The sequence below is a fragment of the Typopeltis vanoorti genome, chromosome 8 (assembly GCF_054136105.1).
Source record: "Typopeltis vanoorti isolate ZY-2024b chromosome 8, IOZ_Tvanoo_1.0, whole genome shotgun sequence".
Classification (NCBI taxonomy): Eukaryota; Metazoa; Arthropoda; class Arachnida; order Uropygi; family Thelyphonidae; genus Typopeltis; species Typopeltis vanoorti.
Window position 1 is genome coordinate 25,178,231 of NC_143556.1, and position 21,882 is coordinate 25,200,112.

The 21,882-nt window shown below is 34.9% G+C and overlaps 1 protein-coding gene across 2 annotated transcripts in view; it reads right to left on the reverse strand.

Annotated features, from left to right (window-relative positions):
• LOC150103860 (protein SCAI) overlaps positions 1-21,882 on the reverse strand; it is a 399,077-nt gene that overhangs the window by 298,493 nt on the left and 78,702 nt on the right. For both annotated transcript variants that reach the window (XM_090396561.1, XM_090396560.1), the window contains one exon: positions 16,690-16,788. In XM_090396561.1, the coding sequence (XP_090252687.1) occupies positions 16,690-16,788 (99 nt within the window). The remainder of the gene's footprint in view (positions 1-16,689; positions 16,789-21,882) is intronic.

The following is a 21,882-nucleotide window of genomic DNA, read 5'->3' on the forward strand; positions in this document are numbered from 1 at the left end:
TTCAACGGCAGGGGTGCTTAAGGATCATAGCTGTATAACTGAGAGCAGACCTCCACATAGCTTGAAAAGAATGCAGAGAACCAACCGGGATTCTGACCTAATGTCAAATCCTAACCTTCTCGTGGTGCATCCTGTAAGGTATCTATCTACTCGGATACTGAGTAAGAGAGGATCGGCTAGAAATTTGGGATTTAGATGACCAAATTGTATTCTTATTGGCTTAAACCACAATATAAAATAATGGTACAACATGGCAGAAGTTCATGCTGATGGGGAATTGCTCAGTTAAACAAGGATCCTGTTGTTGTCACCAGGGAATCAGAGCAAACAGCAAAAAGTCAGCTACTGGAACAAATCCTGAAACACACCCCAATTCAACATCACCAGAGTTCAAGATCAGTATTATCAACATAAGAAACCTGAATGGCAAAGAAAAGTAGCTAGCTGAGAAATTGGATAAGTACCAGATCGACATAATAGGGGTAAATGAAACAAAAAAGACAAAAACTAGTGAGATCTTTCTGAGCAATAAATACAAAATGTTATATTCAGGCAATGATAATCAAGGAAAAGGAGTAACTATAGTATTCGACACTAAATACCAGGCTAATTTTCTTGAATGGCAGACAATATCAAGTAGAGTGTGTGGGCAAATATCAGAATGGGGAACTGGACAATGAGACTTATTTGTGTCTACTGTCCCACAGAAGCCACCACTAGGTAAAAGTGGAGGAATTTTTTGAAGCTTTAGAGAAAGCAACTGACACAATGAAAAAGGACAAGTTTGTCCTTGTTGGGGATCTAAATAACAGAGTAAGAAATGATTGCCAGACATACAAAAATATTTTGGGAAATTTGGAGAAAAGAGCAAAGCTAGTAATAATAGCAAATACCTTAGCAGAAATCCTGTTGGATTTCTGCTAAGGACATGGACTGGTTATTACTAACACCATGTTCCAATATGAAAATGTGCACAAATCCACATAGAGAGAAGAGGCAAGGAATGAGAAAAGTCTCATTGACTATGTTATTGTTGATAGTGATGCTTTCTCACTGGTGCAGGAACACCAGAGTGTACAGAGGATTTGAAATTGGAAGTGATCACCATTTAGTCTTGAGCAAGATAAAATTGAATTTCATATTGAAAAGAAAAACATACGAAAGTTTTAAAGCACATAAAAGTTGAGCAGCTCTCAGATGTGAACTGCAGACTAAAATACACAAAAATTATTCAAGAAAAAATTAAAGTTTGAGAACAGGAACCAAAGCTTGGAGATTCAGTGGCAAATCCAGAAGAAAACATTGATTGATTCAGCCAGAGAAGCATGTGGTGAGGTTGTCAGCAAGGATAGATAAATCAGAACTCCATGGGACACAGTAGATTAAAGAGGCAGTGAAGGAAAAGAAGAAAGCATATCAAAGGTTCCTGGCAAATAAGTCAACATGTGCTCTTAGAGAATACAAAGACAAATGTAAGAAAGCTAAACAGTGTGTAAAACTAAATAAACAAAAGTCATGGGAAGACTTTGACAAGAACAGAGAAAATAAATATCAAGAAGGTGGCAAGATGTTCTGGAGGTTGTTGAAGAAGCTCAGAAGTGGAGAAAAGAGTGCTGTTAAAGGAATTAGAGATGATAAAGGTTACATGAAAACTGGATGAAAAGATATCCTTGATATATAGAGTAATTACTTTGAAAAATTGCTAAATGAAACAAACAGTGATGACAGCACAGTGGTAAAAAACACTCAAAAGACATGCAATCAGGAATATGTATTCATACTTGAAGTAGAAAAAGCCATCGAAAGCCTGAAATGTGGAGAGGCAGCTGGAGTAGATTATATTCGACTAGAAATTCTCAAGTATGGAGGTATAAAAATCTTACAGTGGCTGCGCTGCATAGTTCAGAAGGCCTGGACAGAGGGATGAATTCCAGATGATTGGAGTAAAGCTCTCACAGTACCCATATACAAGGGAAATAAATCTGAATGTGAAAATTACAGTGGTATTTCCCTACTGATTCCTGGTAAGATTTATGCAAGTATAACTGAGAAATAGTTTAGAAGGATTGCGGAATGGAAACTAAATGAAGACAAGCTGGATTCAGGCCAAAGAGAGACCAGGATCAGATTTTCACTTTACGACAAAGGTGCCAAGAGAAAAGCTATTCAAAATGCTACAGTTGTGTGGTGTCCATGGGGCATTCGTCGTCGTCTGGTAGCATCCTCTAGAAAGAGAGTTGCAGCAGATGAGCAGCTCTTCTCCATTTTTCCCGATCTGTTGCCCCCATCATTCTTAAACCAGTCCATGCCAGAATATCATTAAACCACTCTTTACTTGGTCTTCCACGTCTTCTCTTCCCTTCAACTTTCCCTTGTACTATAGTTCTTGTCAGCTGTCCTGAGGAACCTCTCAGAAGATGTCTTGCAAATCTGGTTTTTCTTTGCATAATGTTCTTGAGCAGTGCTCTTTCCATCCCAACTCTTCTTAACACTTTTGATTTGATATTCTCTCTGTATAGCTAATCTTTTCCATTCTTCTATAACACCACATATTCAATGCATTAATTCTTTCCATATCTCTCTTTCTAAATGTCCATGACTCACTTCCATAACTTGCGATACTCCAAACTGTTGCTTTAACTATTCTGACTCTCACACCTATTTTAATATTCTTATTTATTAAAATTCTCTTCATTTCCATAAATGCTGATTTAGCTTTCCTTTCTCTGAGATTCCGCTACCTAAATATTGAAATCTTTCCACTTCTTCTAGAATCTTTCCTCTACATCTTATCCTTACATTATCTCCTATTTTTCTGCACATTATCATTATCTTGGTCTTCTTTGTGTTAATCCTTAGTTTGTACTCTTTACAGGAGTTTTTAATCCTTTGTATAATTTGTTGTAATCTATTTTCGCTTTCTGTCATTTGGACATTACCACTACATCATCAGCATACCTTAAGTTATTGATAATTCTTCCATTTATTTTTATTCCTTCTTCTACATCTTCAAGTTCCTCTCTAAGCAATAAAGGTTAAACAATAATGGTGATAACTTACATCCTTGTCTAACCCCTCTCTCCACTGGGAATTATCCTGTTTTCTCTCCATTTACACATAATGACAATTTTGTGTCCAATATATTCTCTTTAAAATTTCCAAATCACACGAGTCAATATCATTATTTTCTAAAATGTCAAAAAGGCTTTTATGCATCACCGTATCAAATGCCTTTTCAAAAATCTAAAAAACCCAAAAACAACTTTCCACCATGGTTTAGTGTTTTCTCCCCAATAATTCTTAGACAAGTTATAGCCTTTCTAGTTCCTCTGTTGTTTCAGAAACCAAACTGTTCTTCATTCATTTCTTTTTCTATTTTACTCTTTATTCTCTCCAAAATTATTTGTGTCAAAATTTTTGCTGTATGAGTAATAAGACTTATCGTTCTAAAATTATTACAGTCTAAAACTCCCGTCTTTTTTGGAATGGGGATAAAAATTGATCTTCTAAACTCCTCTGGTAATTCTTGTCCCATATAAATTCCGTTAATAATTTGCCATAACACTTCCATACCTCTTTCATCTATATTCCTTATAAGTTCTATCTGTATACCATATATTCCAGGGGATTTTCCTTCTTTCATCTTTTGAATTGTAAATTCAATTCCTCCCTCATAATGTATAACCTCTGCCCCCCCATGCTCTTTCATTTGATTTTCTCCTCTTCCTCTGTCTTCATACAGTTTACCTGCATATTCCTCCCATCTCTGTAATATCTTCTCTTTTTCTATTAGAATTTCACCTCTTTTCATTCTTAATTGCTCCAATCCTTTGTGTCTTTCTCCTTCCTATCATCATGCTAATGTTTTTATAAACACCTTTTATGTCATTTCTTTCTGCCTTTGCTGTTATATCTTTCCTCACTTTGTCTAACCACTCTTCCTTTTTCCTTCTTATCTTTCTTGGTATCTCCCTACTCAAGTCTTTATACTGCTTTTTTTCCTCCTCTATTTTACTATTAACTAACTTTCTTCGTTTTATTTTTCTCAAAATATTTTCCATCATCCATGGATTCTTTCTTTTCTCTCTTTCCTTTTCTTTTTTAGCTAAATGTAATTCTGCAGCAGTAATTATGCTTTCCTTCAGAATCATCCATTTTTCACTTACATCATCACTTCCTTGTATATTTCTCTCCTTCATTTTTTTCCTCTACTTTCTTTGTGAAATTGTCTGCTGTTTTTGGCATTTTCAGCTGTTCTATATTCCATGATTTATTTTGTTTCCTTGTATTTATTTTTTTTTAATTAATTTTCATCTTAGTTGATAACAATATATGATCTGTATTATAGTCTGCTCCTGGATATGTTGTCACATCTTTTATATTGTTTCTATATCTTTTGTTTATCAAAACATAATCTATTTGATTCCTTCTATTATTTATTTCCTCCCCTGGTGCTTTCCACATATACAATCTTCTTGGATGTTTTTTAAACCACGTGTTCATGATTGCCAAATCATGTTTCCTACAAAAATCCAACAACATATCTCCTCTTTCATTTCTCACTTCCGATCCATAGAGCCACTGGTGAGCTGTAAGGGGCTCGCACGAGCCCTTTGTTAAATTTTTCTCAAATTTGCGAGCCCCTTGTTCTTCTTGTTTAATTTTTCAAAAAAAAAAATTTTTTTGAAACATATGACGCGACAAACTCATAATGTAAGCTAAAAAAAATTAGTCTATTCGCCAGTGTATAGGTTATTTGGAATTATTGTTTAAACTCCTCTATAACGAACGCGCCCAAGTTTGAAATTAAAATAAGCACATGCGTTATCCTTCTCCCTTTTGATAGACAATCAAATGTTTTATAAAAGATTTCATTCTTATTGTATTTTGATAGTTAAAAAATGCTTATTTTTTTTTTATGTAAGATATATTAACACAGTTGATTGTGTGCAAATATTTCATGTTTAGATCATGAAATATTTGTTTAAAAATGATAGCCTTTAGAAGTTGATTGTCCTCTCATACTTTTTGATTGGAATTTGTACACAAGCTGTATTAATAAAAGTTTTTGTGTGAAATACGACTTTTTTTTTGTGTGTGTGTGTGTGTGTTTGCTCGACGATGCGAGCCCTTTGTTAAAATTTCCATAGCTCACCACTTCATAGAGCCCAACAATATCTTCCTCTCCCAATTTTTGCATTCACATTGCCCTGTATTATAATTATATCTTTTGTTTCTTTACATTTCAAACCCTTTTCTATATCACCATAAACTCTCTCTACCTCCTCATCCTCATAATCACAAGTACGTAAAAATATCTGGATAAGTAGAATATTTCTTGGTTTTGCTTTCATCTTTACCACTAAAAATCTCAGATCTTCCAGTATTCATCCACACATCCTGCCACTCGTTTGTTCAATATTATACCCATACCTCCTTGATGTTGCTCCTCTCCTCCTGAGTAAATTACTCTCACTCCATCCTCTGTTCTAAAATCTCCTTTTCCTTTCCTTCTCATATCAACCATTCCCAGAACACCTATTTTCAATTTTAACATCTCCATCTTTACAATCTCCAATCTTCCTATTTGGAGAATACTTAAGGGTCAAAGCTTATAACTGAGAGGAGAACTCCACATAGCCTTTAAAGGAATGCGGAGAACCGACCAGGGCTTCTGACCAAATGTCCAATCCTCACCTTCTCGTGGTGCACCATGTTGGGTATCTACCTGGATACTTCACGGACAAGGATTGGTTGGCAATTTGGAATTTAGCCAACCAAATTGTATTCTTATTGGTTAAATCAAAATACAAAATGATGGTCCAACATGACAAAATTTCATGCCAGCTGGGGCATCTCCCGTTTAAACAAGGCTCCAGTTGTTTTTGCCAGGGAACCAGGGCAAACAGCGAAAAGTAAGCTACTAGAACAAATCTGAAAACACACCCCAACTCAACATCGCCAGAGTTAAAGAACGGTACTATCAACATAAGAAGCCTGAATGGTAAAGAAATGGAGCTAGCTGAGGAATTAGATAAGTACCAGATCGACATAAAATAGGGGTAAATGAAAAAAAAAAAGACAAAAACTGGTGAGATCTTTCTGAGGAATAAATACAAAACGTTATATTCAGGCAATGACAATCAAGAAAAAGAAGGAGTAGCCATAGTATTCAAAATAAAATACGAGGCTAATCTTCTTGAATGGCAGGCAGTCTCAAGTAGAGTAATGTGGACAAATATGAGAATGGGGAACTGGACAATGAGACTTATTTGTGCCTATGATCCCACAGCAGGTTCTATTAAGGTAGAAGTGGAGGAATTTTTTGAGGCTTTAGAAAAAGCAACTGACACAATGAAAAAGGAAAAGTTGGTCCTTGTCGGGGATCTAAATAGCAGAGTAGGAAATGATTGTGAGATATACAAAAATATTTTGGGAAAATTTGGAGAAAAGAGCAAAGCTAATAATAATGGCAAATAACTGTTGGATTTCTGCTCAGGACATGGACTGGTTATTACTAACCCCATGTTCCAATATAAATATGTGCACCAATTCACATGGAGAGAAGAGGCAAGGAATAAGAAAATTCTCATTGACTATGTTATTGTTGATAGTGATGTTTTCTTCCTGGTGCAGGACACCAGAGTGTACAGAAGATTTGAAATTGGAAGTGATCACTATTTAGTCTTGAGCAGGATAAAATTGAATTTCATATTGAAAAGAATAACATTCAAGAAAGTTTTAAAGCGAATAAAAGTTGAGCAGCTCTCAGATGTGAACTGTAGACTAAAATACACAAAGATTATTGAAGAAAAATTGAAAGAGTTTGAGATCAGGAATCAAACCTTGGAGATTCAGTGGCAAGCCTTGAAAAAAGCTCTGATTGATTCAGCTAGAGAGGTATGTGGTGAAATTGTCTGCAAGGATAAAAAAATCAGAACTCCCTGGTGGACACAGGAAGTTAAAGAGGCAGTGAAGGAAAAGAAGAAAGCATATCAAAAGTTCCTGGCAAATAAGTCAGCTTGTGCTCTTTGAGAATACAGAGACAAATGTAAGAAAGCTAAACAGTGTGTAAAACTAAACAAAAATCATGGGAGGACTTTGGCAAGAACATAGAAAATAAATAAGAAGAAAGTAGCAAAATATTCTGGAGCTTGTTGAAGAAGCTTAGGAATGGAGGAAAGAGTGCTGTAAAAGGATTTAGAGATGATAAAGGTGACATGAAAAAGGGAGAAAAAGATATCCTTGAAGTATGGAGTAATTACTTTGAAATATTGCTAAATTAAACAAGCAGTGATAACAGCACAGTTATAAAAAACACTGACCAGGCATGCAGTCAGGAATACATATCCATACTTTTTCTACTTGGAAGTAGAAAAAGCCATCAAAGGCTTGAAATGTGGAAAGGCAGCAGGAGTAGATGATATCCGACCAGAAATGCTGAAGTATGGTGGTATAAAAGTCTTACAGTGGCTGCACTGCATAGTTCAGAATGCCTGGACAGAGGGACGAATTCACGATGATTGAAGTAGAGCTCTCACAGTACCCATATATAAAAAGGGAAATAAAACTGAATGTGAGAATTACAGAGGTATATTCCTACTGAGTGTTCCTGGTAAGATATATGCAAGTATACTTGTCAAACAGTTGAGAAGAATTGTGAAAGAAAAGCTTGGTGAAGAACAAGCTGGATTCACGTCAAATAGAGGCTGTCAGGATCAGATCTTCACTTTACGACAAATAGTGGAGAAATCATGGGAACAGAACAAAGATCTGTATTTAAGTTTTGTCGATTTGGAAAAGGGATATGACAATGTGCCAAGAGAGAAGCTATTCAATACACTACAGTTATATGGTGTCAATGGGGCATTATATCAAGCAATACTTAGTCTTTATTTGAGTTGTAAGTTGACAATTAGAATTGAAGGAAGTACAGGAAGATGGTTTAATGTTAAATCTGGTGTGAGACAAGGATGTACATTATCCCCTCTGTTATTCATTATCTATATGGATCACATTATGAAGGAAAGCGGTATTAAACCTGATATCAAAACTGGAGATGTTAATGTCAGCTCTTTGTTTATGCGGACGATGTTATACTTCTAAATAAATCTGCTACAATTCTCCAAGATTCTCTGACTAAATTGAATAACTGTTGTAACAGATATGGTATGAAAGTCAGCAATAAAAAGACAAAGACAATGAAAATAGGCAGAATCATTGAAAATGTCAACTGTGTTGTGAATGGAGAACCTGTGGAACAAGTAAAACATTTCAGCTACTTAGGCACGATTATTAGTGAAGATGGTAAATTAAATATAGAAATAGACAACAGAATCAACAAAACTGGTATGGTAGGAAGTCAATTGAATAAATTCATATGGAATAAGAGAGAAATTAGTCGGAACACTAAATTAGCTATATACAACACAGTGTACAAACCAGTTTTAACTTATGGATTTGAGAGCTGGGTCAGAAGTAAAACACTTGACCAAAGACTAGAGACCGCAGATATGAGAGTCTTGAGAAAGATTATAGGCGTGAACAGATGGCATCAATGGCAATATCATATTAAAAACAAGGATATTAGGAAAGAACTTAACACTGTCAGCATCCAGGAATGCGTTAGCAGAGCTAATCTCAGGTGCTATGGTTACTTAAACAGAATGGGCAAGGAAAGATAAGCAAAACAAGTGTTCTCTGCCAGGTTGGCAGGAAGACGACCCAGAGGAAGACCAAGATATAGGTGGATTGATACGGTACAAAGTGCCTTAGATGATAGAAATATAAGATCTGACAATGTTGTAGTCTTGACAAATAACAGACTGATTTGGAGGAAAATTGTAGATAGGAAGTTTGTAATGATGTAAATTTTTCATGCGGTACTATCATATCCTGCACACCCCTTGAGGGTACATGGCAGGAATTTGATGATGATGATCTTCCTGTTTGAAGTAAAGTATTCACATATTATATTATATATTCACATAGTATTCACAAGATCCAATGTGAAATTTACTTTTAGCCTCTTTTCCATATGTATATTTTCCATTTTCCTCTTCTCCGCCGCCTTCAGGCTTTACTAAAGATGATCCATATGTCTGACATGCAATCTTGTCAATATCCATACTGCAATAAGTGACCTCCTTAGTAGCCATCTGTGCAGTTCCAGACCCAGGTGTCCCATCCTGAACTGTGCATCATACATCCTTTTGATCCCTGCTGCTCATTCAAACTAGGGAATAGTAGAAGCATAGTGGTTTCCCATTGCCTTCTATGCATGGAGAAATGGAAAAAAAAAAAAAAAAAGAGAGAAACACATAGAAAGATTCACCCCAGTCCTCAAGTACTCTAATAGCATTGGGGGGAAGGAAAACAAGAAAAAGAAAAGAAAGAAACAATAGTAGGGACCATCCTACAGATAATATAACAGATGTATATTACATGAAATAAGGTATGATCCAGCATCATGTAACTCAGGATCGCCACCTGTACTCATTAAAGTGAGCCCTTGCGGAAATGGAGCATTATATCATGCAATATTTAGTCTTTATTTGAGTAAGTTAGCAGTTAGAATTGAAGGAAGTATAGGAAGATGATTTGATTTAATGTTAAATCTGGTGTCAGACAAGGATGTACATTATCCTCTCTGTTATGTAATATCTATATGGATCGCATTATGAAGGAAAGTGGTATCAAACCTGATATCAAAATTGGAGATGTTAATCTCAGCTCTTTACTTTATGCAAATGATGTTACTTCTAAATTAATCCGCTACTAGTCTGCAAGATTCCCTGACTAAATTGAATAACTGTTGTAATATATTTGGTATAAAAATCAGCAATAGCAAGAAAGACAATGAAAATAAGCAGAAATATTGAAAATATCAACTGAACTGTGAATGGAGAACCTATAGAACAAGTAAAATATTTCAGCTACTCAGACACGATTTTTAGTGAAGATGGTAAATTAAATATGGAAATAGACAACAGAATCAACAAAACTGTATGGTAGGACGTCAACTGAATAAATTTATATAGAAGGAGAGAGAAATTAGTCAATACACTAAATTAGCTGTATACAACAGAAGCCAATTTAACTTATGGATCTGAGAGCTGGATTAGAAGTAAAACACTTAACCAAAGACTATAGATATGAGTCTTGAGAAAGATTAATAGCATGAACAGATGGCATCAATGGTAATATCATATTAAAAATGGATATTAGGAAAGAACTTGACATTGTTAGCATCTAGGAATGTGTTAGCAAAGCTAATCTCAGGTGGTATGGTCACTTAAACAGAATGGGAGGGGAAAGATTAACAAAACAAGTATTCTCTGCCAGGTTGGCAGGAAAAAAACCCAGAGGAAGACCAAGATATAGGTGGATTGCCTTAGAAGACAGAAATAGAAGATCTGATAAGTTTGAAGTCTTGACAGGTAACAGATTGATTTGGAGGAAAATTGTAGATGTGGTGATGTATGATAGTACTACATGAAGTTTTTCATGTAGTACTATCAAAACTTCATGTAGTACTATCATATCCTGTACACCCTTTGAGGGTACATGTCAGGAATTTGATAATAATGATACTCTGCAAGACATCAGACAGTGACTATCTCAGCTACGAAGTAAAAACAGCAAAAATGAAGTCTTAGAGTGAAAACCTTTTGGAAGGTTTTCACTCTAAGACTTCATTCCCAAAATATAACTTAAAATTTCCAACATGGAATGTCAGAACCTTATATGAAACTAGGAAAACTAGACAGGTTATCTCAGAAATGGATTCTTATGATATAGATATTTTAGGAATTAGTGAGCTCAGATGGATAGGTTTTGGACAGATGGTAACTGCAGATAAATATACAGTCCTATACTCTGGGCATGAAAACAGTTGCATAAAAGGAGTAGCACTAATACTAAATTAAAAGGCTAAATGTTGACTTATTGAATGGGAACTAGTAAATGACAGAATCTGAATTACTACACATTTTAATTCAACATATGTCAAAATGTCAATAATACAAATTTATGCACCTACAAATGATGCTGATGACGAGAAAAAGGAAAATTTTTATGAACTGCAAAAAAGTATAGATAAAATACCCAAACATGACATTCTTATAAGGTGATTTTAATGCAAAAATAGGAAGAAAAACTCAAGACAATTGTAAAGCAATATGAAAAGAAGCTTGTGGTAGAATAAATCAGAATTGTGAAAGATTAATAAAATTTTGCGAGATAAATGAACTAATAGTTGGAGGTAGCCTTTTTAAATACAAAGATATCCATAAACTTACTTGGACTTTCCTGATGCAAAAACCGTCAATCAAATTGATCACATAATAATAAATGGAAAATACAGACGATCACTTCTAGATGTGAAGGTAAGAAGAGGAGCAGATATTGGGTCAGATCATTTCTTAGTACTTGCCAAACTAAGATTAAAACTTAAAGCAAATAAAACAAACAAAAGTAAAAATAGAAATAGATATGATATGATATAGCAAAATTAGTAACAAAAAAATAAAAGAACAGTTCATCAGATCAATTAGAAAAAATATTCACAAAACTGGAGCAAATGGATGAAGAAGAAAATGACTGTCAAAAAAGAGTAAACGATAAATGGGAAAAGTTCCAAGATGCTTAATGTGTGCTAAAGAACATTTAAAGTTGACTGAAGGAAAAATAAACAAAGAATGGATAACACAAATAACCTGGAATTTAACCGAGGGAAGGAAAAGAATAAAAATACCACAAATCAGTACAATGTCCGAAAGGCTTTATCAAATATATAAAGAAAAATATACTTATGTTGACAAAGAAGTAAAGAAATCAGCTAGAATAGACAAAAGGTCATACATACAAAATCTGGAAGTAAAGGAACAGAGAGCAGCAGACATGGGACAACTTAATACAGTATATGAAATAAAGCGAAAATTGTCTGGAAAGAAAAGGAAATTGGAAATTTGCATAAAGGATAAAAACAGAAAGTTGTTAACAAAGGAACAGGAAGTAAAAGACCGCTGGAAACAGTATTTTAGTGCAACTTTGAATGTAACAGAAAATGGTGACAAAGTTAACACACATAAACTAAACATAAGCATTGAAAAAATCACTCCAAATGAAGTAATGAATGCAATAAAGAAACAAAAGTCTGGAAAATCATGCAGAAATGACAACATATACATTGAATTACTAAAAGTAGATAAAGGCATTGCTGTAAATGAATTAACTAAAATATACAATCTGATTCTGGAAACTGAGAAAATAGCAGATCAGTGGAAGGATGCAGTGATAGTGAAAATACAAAAAAAAAAAAAAAAAAAGACCTAACAAAATATGAAAACTAGAGAGGAATTAGCCTTCTGTTTGTGCCAGGAAAGGTATTTAGCAGAATATTAATGGAAAGAATGAAAAATGAAATTGAAGCTATACTGAGGAAAGAATAAGCAGGCTTCAGAACCGGAGCTGGAACAATACAACAGATCTTCATTCTGAGAAACATTATAGAACAAACTCTAGAATTTGGTGTCACCTGGTACTTGAATTTTATAAATTTTGCCAAAGCCTGTGTTTGCATTAACAGAGAAATTATTGAAAAGTAGACCAGATATTACACATTCCTGTCGAACTCCAGTTACAATGGGAAAAGCTTCCATCTTAGAGTTCTGCTCCAAAAGTCAGGATCTACTGATTTCATACATGCTTGATAACATTAATTATCTTATTTGGAAAATTTTAAGCATCTATGGTATATCAAATAAGATAATTAATGTTATCAAACATGTGTATTACATAAATATAAATATGTGTATTCAAACATGTGTAAGCTTCCAAAGTCTGTTGTGGGTGCTACGACCGTGAATGAGTTCAAGGCAAGGTATGATAGATACTGTGTCAATGTCGAATAGTTGTTCTTGACATGATGTTAGGGCCTCCCTCGATGAGTCTGTCGACTCCTTGGAGTTGCCCGGAACAATAATAATAATAATAATAATGTGTATGAAATCAGTAGATCCCGAGTTTTGGTGCAGAACTCTGAGACAGAAGCCTTCCCCATTGTAACTGGAGTTCGAAAGAATGTGTAATGTCTGGTCTACTTTTCAACATAATAGACTGGATTATGGCTAAAACAATGAAAACCAAAACTGGTTTAAGATGGAATTTGACAACGTCTTGAATACTTAGATTATGCAGATGACATTGTTTTAATTTCTTCTTGTTTCATTGATTTGCAACAGAAAATAGAAATATTACAAGAAAATGCATTTTCAGTAGGCTTAAAAATAAATTAAGATAAAACAAAAGTAATAAGGTTTAATAATAAAAATAAAGAAACTCTAAAGATAGATAACACAGAAGTGAAAAATGTGACAGACTTTCAATATCTTGGAGTCAGCCAAAATGGTGACACAGATGAAGACATTAAAAAGAGAATAGCCAAAGCATGCAATGCTTTCACAAGTTTATAGCCAATATGAAAATCTGCAGCATACAAGATTAAAATAAAACTGAAGATCTTAAGTAACATTAGATCTGTCCTACTCTATGGAGCAGAAACTTGGAAAATAAGTAAAATGCAAATAAAGAACAATATAAAATAACTAACAAAAAAGTATTCAAGAGGAAATCAAACTGCGTAGATGTAGATGGACAGGACATGTACTCAGGATGAACCATGATGACATCCCAAGAGTGGCTCTGGCTTGGACCCCTGAAGGAAGGTGTAAGAGAGGAAGACCAAAGCTCACATGGCAAAGGATGATGGAGAAGAAAAGAAATGAAGCTGGATGGGCAGCTAGTTAGAAGCAAGAACACTGGCTCTGGACAGAAAGTTCTGGAAAGAAAGGATCTTAGCCTTATGTGCCACGGGACACGAAGAGGATAAGTAAGTAATTAATTTGCTGGCCTGCTAGGCTGAGTGGCTATCATAACGGCCATCCAACCAACAGGCTGCAGATTCAAATTCAGCCATGGGAATGGATGTTTGTGATTGTCTTTACGTGAGAGGTGGATTTCATTGCCCAGTGTGAAACCACTGCCCTGCTTTGAAGACTTGAAGTGGCTTGAAAAAGTGGGGCAGTGGTCTCACGCGTTTGGTCTCTAGACCAGAATTTCTGGACTATGTATAAAATAAATAAAAATATACAAAATATATACAAGATTGATAAAAAAAAAAAAATCCTTAGTTTACCCATGGTACAAATGTACTACAGGTTTGCAATTAACCTTTCGTGGGTGGGAGTCACATAAAAAAATAAAATAATAAATAATATAATAATAATAAATTCTAATTTTCTCCTACATGTCTGAAATCATTATTTAAAAAAAAAGTAGTACTGTCTATCATACATGTTTCCATTAAACAACTGGAATAAAACACATGAGCAATATTCAGTACAACCAATAAATCAGTGGAAAAAAAAATGGTATCAACATATAAAAGAATGCAAAATGATAGAAACCAAACAGTAAAGTAAAAGCAGGAAGAACCAAAGAAAAAGTAGAGAGATGACCTGCAATAATCATCACAGGAAAAGGTTGACAGCCTAATTAAAGAAAGTGCAGAAGACCATAATCCATGTGTTAAGGCTTAAGTGTTGGGAGAAACTCGTGTGATAGATTTAATGAAGTGAAACAGAACTGAGACAGTATTAAAAATAATACTTAATTCTTTCAATAATTTGTCTGTCACTGAGACTCTGTCAGTGAGTACAACATGGGACTTGTAATACACGCACACACAAAAAGGCAACACTAAGTGAAACAGGTGGACGAAAGACTAGAATTCTAACTAGGTGGCAGCCTAAGATGTAAACTGGAATCTCAAAGTATTAGTGTTTACCATATTTTAATGTAACCATATTTATTCAAATCAGGCTGATTTCTGTTCGCAGCTGCAGATTCCAAAAAGTCTTTCACTTCTACATTTGCTGCAATGGAGGATGTTTTTTTCCCCCCACAATTGATTCTATGGGCTATATCCAAAGCATAATCTGCAAGGTATTTTTTGAATCCTTCCATACGGGGTTGGCTGATCTTCCTGCCTGCATATAGCAGGGCGCTTTAGATGCTACAAGTACTGAGAGAGGAGGAAGCTGATCTTAAGTAGAACGGATAAGGGTAGAAAGATTCGGTGGCGCGTGAAAGCCATGCAAAGATTGTGTTTCTTTAAGATTCTTACTATTTTTTCTGAAGTACCTCAGACATAGGGGATGATGTTAGTATGACTAAAATCTTTCTGTAAAGATGGTCAAGGAGTACTAATACTAACATCATTCCCTATGTCCAAGACACTTCAGAAAAAATAGCCAGAATCTTAAAGAAATACAATCTCTGCATGGCTTTCAAGCTCCACCGAAATTTTTCTACCCTTATCTGTTCTACTAAAGATCAGCTTCCTCCTCTCTCAGTGCCCTGATCCTGAAAGATGGCCTACTATGGATGGAGAGGAATATCAGCCAATCAGCCAACATCTGCATGGAAGAATGCAAAAAATACACCAATTGAAAAAAATAAAAATAAATAAATAAAGCTCGTAGAATCAACTCGGAAAAGACCACCATACTCCATTGCAGTAAATTTAGAAGAGAAAGACTGTTTTCGGAATTTGTAGCTGCTCTAGGAAATCAGCCTAATTTGAATAAATACAGTTACATTAAACTTACCAAATATGGAAAACACTAATACTTGGAGATCCTAGTTAACATCCTAGGCTTCCAACAGGTGCCCACAGAGAAGGTCCCGGTCCCACCTAGCTAAGACTCTAGTGTTTCGTTATTATCTTTCACTTAGTTTTGTGTTGCCTTTATGTGTATGTGTTACAAGTCTCAGGTGTATGTGTGTGTGTTACAGGTTACATTGTACTCCGTGATGATGTCTCAATGACTGAGAGAAAATATTGGAAGAATTAAATATTATTGTTAATCCTTTCTTAATGCAGTTTCACTTTATTTAATCTCTGACATGAGTGAGGAAGATCTCACACAACTGACTACAGATTTTTTTTTTTTTTTAATGTAATGGGGTTTCAAAGAAAGAGATAAAATGAAAATTACTGAATGTTCTCTTTATAAAAATAACAAAAAAAAAAGTGAAGAAAGGGTATAGATTGACCTCTTTGCTTTGAAAATCATAAAAATCTGAAAGTCTATAAAGAGCATTTTAGCAATAATTGGTTTTTACTCTTCCAAGATTATTTTTAAAGACATGCAATCAACAAGTATTTAACAAAAAGTTATAAAACCTTCTCATACATTTTCCTAGATAAAACCTCAAAAGTTAAAATGTCATAATCCAAACAGACCAAAATGGTAAGCCCAGCAAAGATATGGTAAAATCATAACTTATTTTTCAGTATCCATAGGCTCCAGCTTGTTAATAATGAGCTGCATTTATTCCATTATTTAACATTGTGATTTGGCACTAATGTGCAAGGAGACAAGAAACAGGATAAAGAATACAAAGTGCATCTATTTTTATGATTCTCTCAGAACATTTCCATGCTCATAATAATGAGTTAGCACAAAATTTAGTTAATATATTAAACTGTAACAGCACTTAAGCATCCATCATTTCATACTGAAAACAGTTAATACTTATATTAAAATGATCAACATAAATGAAACTATTACATAAGCAAATAAAGATCTTATACATGGCTATATTAATAAAACTATTAATTACCTCTCTTCTTTGCTAGCCTTACTATAATAGCCTCTAGCTCTAATTGCAGCATAGAACGAAAATGTTTCATTGAGATAGTTTGTTTCACTAGTTCTCAAGCTAAAAAAAAAAAAAAAAAAGTTGAAGATTAAGAAACAAACAAACAACGAAACACAAAAATAAACAGAAATTTCGTCACTAGTCCTGGTGCTCAGCATATAAAAAAAATTAAATACAAATGCATCTATGGTTATAAAAATACCAGGCAAATATACTCAAAACGCATGTCCACATAATTACACTTTACAAAAGCAGCAATTATAAAATTGGACCCAGGTAAACAGATAGCATCTCTACCTTGTTGTGGTAGAGGACTTACACATCCCGGTGATCCAGCGAGCTATGCTGGTAGTAATGCAGTTACCAGTAGGGCTCCCATGCTGGACAGATCAAAGGATAGGGACCAGCCTAATAGAAACACCTTAGTCCTCTAGAATGAAGGTTGTTACGACTACCCATCAACTGTAAAAACCTATGAGTTACAAAAAACCACGCACTAGGTCTACAAACTGGACTGTTCACAATGGCGGTCAACTGGAACCGACTAACAGATTTTGAGTCGAAAAATGGGAAAATAAAAACTTTGTTTAAACCTCAATCACTTTGATCTTTATTGATTCAATAGAAAATTTACAATATTGAGATCTTAAGTGTACAAGAAATTAAACAGCTAAGTCATGGAAACCTACAGACAAATAATACAGCAGTATTCTACAGTGGAACATATGACAGAAATGAGAATGTTGCATTTTACAGTACACAATAACATCTTGCCATTTGTAAAAATTTTACCACGTGTAGGTGTTGACTCTATTATATCATTTTTTCTAGTCATCTCTGATTTTGCAATTATCAATATTTATGCACCAACAGAAGATCAATAAGGACAATGATGTCAAAGATAACTTTTATGAGGAACTAGAAAGGATATGATTATTTACTTGGTCACTGTTAGTTATCCATAAATTAGTTATGGATGACTTTAATGCAAAAATAGAAAAAGAAACAAGATACAGACCAACAATTGGCTATAGGGACTACATGGCAAATATCAACAGAAACACCAATCAATACAATATTTAAAAATTTACACACACACACACACACACACACACACACACACACACACACACACACACACACACACACACACACACACACACACACAAAGACAGTATGCAGAAAAGATAAAGCAGGACACAGATTATTCAACCCCTCTTATACCTGAGAGTAACACAGAAATAATGGATACTCAAATCAGATATATTATTACTCACTGTGCAGAAGCAATCCCTCGGTTCAAAAACACAACAGATAAAAAAACAATTGGTTCAATCATGTACATAAAGAAGATATAAAAGAAATGTAATACAATGAGGACAAAAATGCTACAGGATCCATCACCAAAAAATACTGAGAATTACAGGACCTGCAGAAATTTAACTAGTAAAATATTGTGTCAAGAGAAAAAGCTGGTAGAGAAAAAATAATTGAAGAATATGAGAATAACACAAATAATTCAAAGTTCTGCAATGCAGTGGACTATTTAAAAGAGAAGAGTTAATTACCCAAGAAAAAGAAATTGTTCAGGAATGCAAACAATATTCTGAAAGACTACTAAACAATTCGGTACACCAGATGAACTTACACCTGAAGTACAACGTTTAGAAGAAAATGCTGAGTATCATATTCCTGTCTACCCAATCCTGAATTTTACTTTTAATTTGCTGGTCTGTAATTTGCTACTTCTATCTTGTATTGGAGCCACCTTTATGTAATGGAACTATCTTATTTTCTTTCCACTCCCTTGGAACCTTGCCAGAGATGACACTTATATTAAACAACTTCATCAGAGGCACTGCCAGTTCACTCATGCATTCTCGTAGCACACAAGCTGACATACTGTCCAGAACCACTGCTGTACTCACATTGATACGTTTCAATGTACTGAGTACCTCCAGTTCATCTACCTCAATTCTTAAATCAGTCTCTCTGTCATGTCAGTAACTACAAAGTCACCACCTGGATGATCTTACAAACAGATCACTTAGTACCTGAACCGTTTCTTCTACTTCTGTCACTTTCCTACTATCAGCAATGAGTAAAGTTATCTTTCCATAATCATTCTTTCTCTTCTTTGCAATGTAGCAAAAAAAACTTTTGGGTTTAGTTTGACCTGTTTAGCTAATTTTTGCTCAAAATCTGCTTTAGCCTTTCTTATTGCACTAGTTACCCTTCTTGTTTGTGCTTTATATTGTTCATAAGTATGCTGATCACCTTTTCGTTTATATTCATTCCATTATTATTATTATTAAAAGAGAACTCCAGAGAGTCAGGGACTCAACGAGGGAGGCCACAAACACCAGCTATCATACTTATTCTTGAATTCATTCGTACTGCTTGCACATACAACATCCAATGGCAATCCATTCCATGAGAGAAAAATCAAGTTCTTATCTCCTTGACGGAATTCACTCTAAACTTCCAAGGATACCATCTTATCTTTTCCCTACCCTCCATAAAATGAAAAATTCCATCAACTGAAATCCTATATGACCTTTTCAGAAGTTTGTAAGTCTCAACCACATCACCCCTCTTTCTCCTATTTGTTAGTGTCTGCAGTCTACAAATTCTCAATCTGTCTTCATAATCAGTATTCCACAATCCCAATATCATATTTAACACTCTCTTTTGCACGCTTTCTACTGCACCAGAATTACGATGCAAACTAGGAGACCATACCCATGCACAATAGGTATGGTCCAAGTGAGGTCCTATCAGGGCCTTGTAATGAGGCAAAATGACTTCCTTATCTTTAAATGTCAAAGTTCATTCAGCATTGCAATTATCCTTTAAGTTGTATTTGCAATATTTGTTATATAGCCATTGAATTTCAACTTCCCGTATACTAAAACTCCAAGATCTCTAGCCTGATCGGTTTCTTCTAGCATAATCCCACCAGTATAACATGATATTGGATATCTAATTACATCAGAGTACATAACTTTACAATTTGACACTGAACTGACATTCAATTTTCCATGCCCGCAATTCCAGCATATTCAAATCATTCTGCAAGTACTGCATATCAGCAGCATTCCTGATTACCTATTTTTTTTCAAAGGCAAAATACAGCAAATATCTGTATTTTGCATGTGAAATCCTTCCAATGTCATTAATGTACATCCTTTCTTTACATTTCATTAATGTACAGATTGAATAGCAGTGGACCAAGGACTGATCCTTGCGGTACAGCACTGGTTACATTAAATTTTGCTGACTCACATCCCACTTTTTGATATCTGTCGGTCAACCATACTCTTATCCACACTAATATTTCATAATCTGATCCGATATTCTCGAATTTATGCAAGTCTTTCATGCTGTATTCTGTCAAAAGCCTTAGCAAAATCCAAAAGTATCACGGTGTATCAATTCCCCTTGTCTAGCTCAATGGTAACATTATTATAGAATGGGAGCAAGTTACTAAAACATGACCTTCCCTTAGTAAATTCATGCTGTTCATTGCAAAATAGAGATTCTCTCTCAACCCATTTCTAAATGAAAGCCCTAACCAACTTTTACAAAATCTTCACCACTACTCCTGAGATACTGATTGATCGATAGTTGGATACATTGGTCTTTGCACCGCCCTTGTGCAATGGGATTACTATATATTCTTTCTATTCCTGCAGAATCTTCCTGTTCTGAGACTCAAATTATATTATGGCCTGGTCAAAGGAATAGCCAGTTCTGCTCGGCACTCTTTTAATACCTGTGCTGATATCCCATCAGTACCAATTGCTAAATTCTTATTCAGTTTGCAACAGTTCTAATACCTCCTCATAGACCTAAGTTTCTTCATCCAGTGAAGAGGTGATAGTGAGCTCAATGTTGCACACACCAGGTTTATAGCTTTCAGAAAAATTGGCACTCATTAATTGAGCAACCTCTTCTGCATCTGTCACCCTCACACCATCTGCATTCAGTAGAGTTATTCTTTCACATTCATTCTTTCTTTTATTTGCAGCATATCAATAGAATTCATTCTTATGGGTTGTCTTTAGTTTTCAGAGTCAGTTTCTTTTCATACTCAGACTTAGTTTACTGTACAACAGTTGTGACTCTTCTAGCCTGCGAGTTGTAATTTTCATAACGGACATCATCCTTATGCACACCGTATTCCTTCCACATCATCCTTTTCTTATGAATCTCTCAGAGATAAGATTATGCATCCAAATGACCGCTACCCTATTTATTCTTCGAAATTTCAGAAGAGAAATATTGATAGTGCATCATTTAAGTATTTTTAAATGCTTCCCATCCAGCACTGATACTACTGTACTGAACTCAGTATACTCCTCAGCTGGTCATAATTTCCTGCTTTGCAGTTCAGTATGTAACCTTTCCTGAAACTAACATTCATAAACTTCAGCACCTCACAAGTGAGTACCACATGATTACCATCACCAACTAGAGACAGAAGAGTTGTCTTTAACTGTTGTACAGTAAGCTAAGTCTGACCTCACACCAGATGGTTTCAAACTCACTGGCATGTGAAAAACTGTTAGCAGTATTACAATCATATGTCTCAACACTAACCGGATTCAAGTCATCCAATATCACTAGCAGCATGCCCCTTTGTCTTCTATTCTGTCTATTCCTTCCTAAAAATACTGTACCCTTTACACTTGACCAGGTTAATAAGTCTGATTCTGATAACTAGGTCTCATAAATGCCTACAAACTGAGGTTCCAACGTATTGACTAAGGCAACAAACTCTACTACTTTGTTTCTGATATACTCCTGGCATTCATGTATAGACATAAGCTGCCATGGACAACTTGCAGATCTCTGTTCTTTTCTAGTGCTTTATATATGCAAACATCTTTGCACATGTTTGATGAATCCAAATCAGACAAACACAAATTGAAAATTGTTCTCTCCTTGTAATTATTTCCATGCTAATGTCCAATTCCCATCATTAACACAGTTACATAATATTGTCGCACTTACACACAGATTTTTACCATTCCTCCCATTATAATTTAGCTTCCCTGGCTCTTTGTGTTGGATGTCATATCAATTATTGGTTTTTCAAGACTCCTGATACCATATGCACTCAAGTATAGGCAGTCCCTCTTATACAAATCC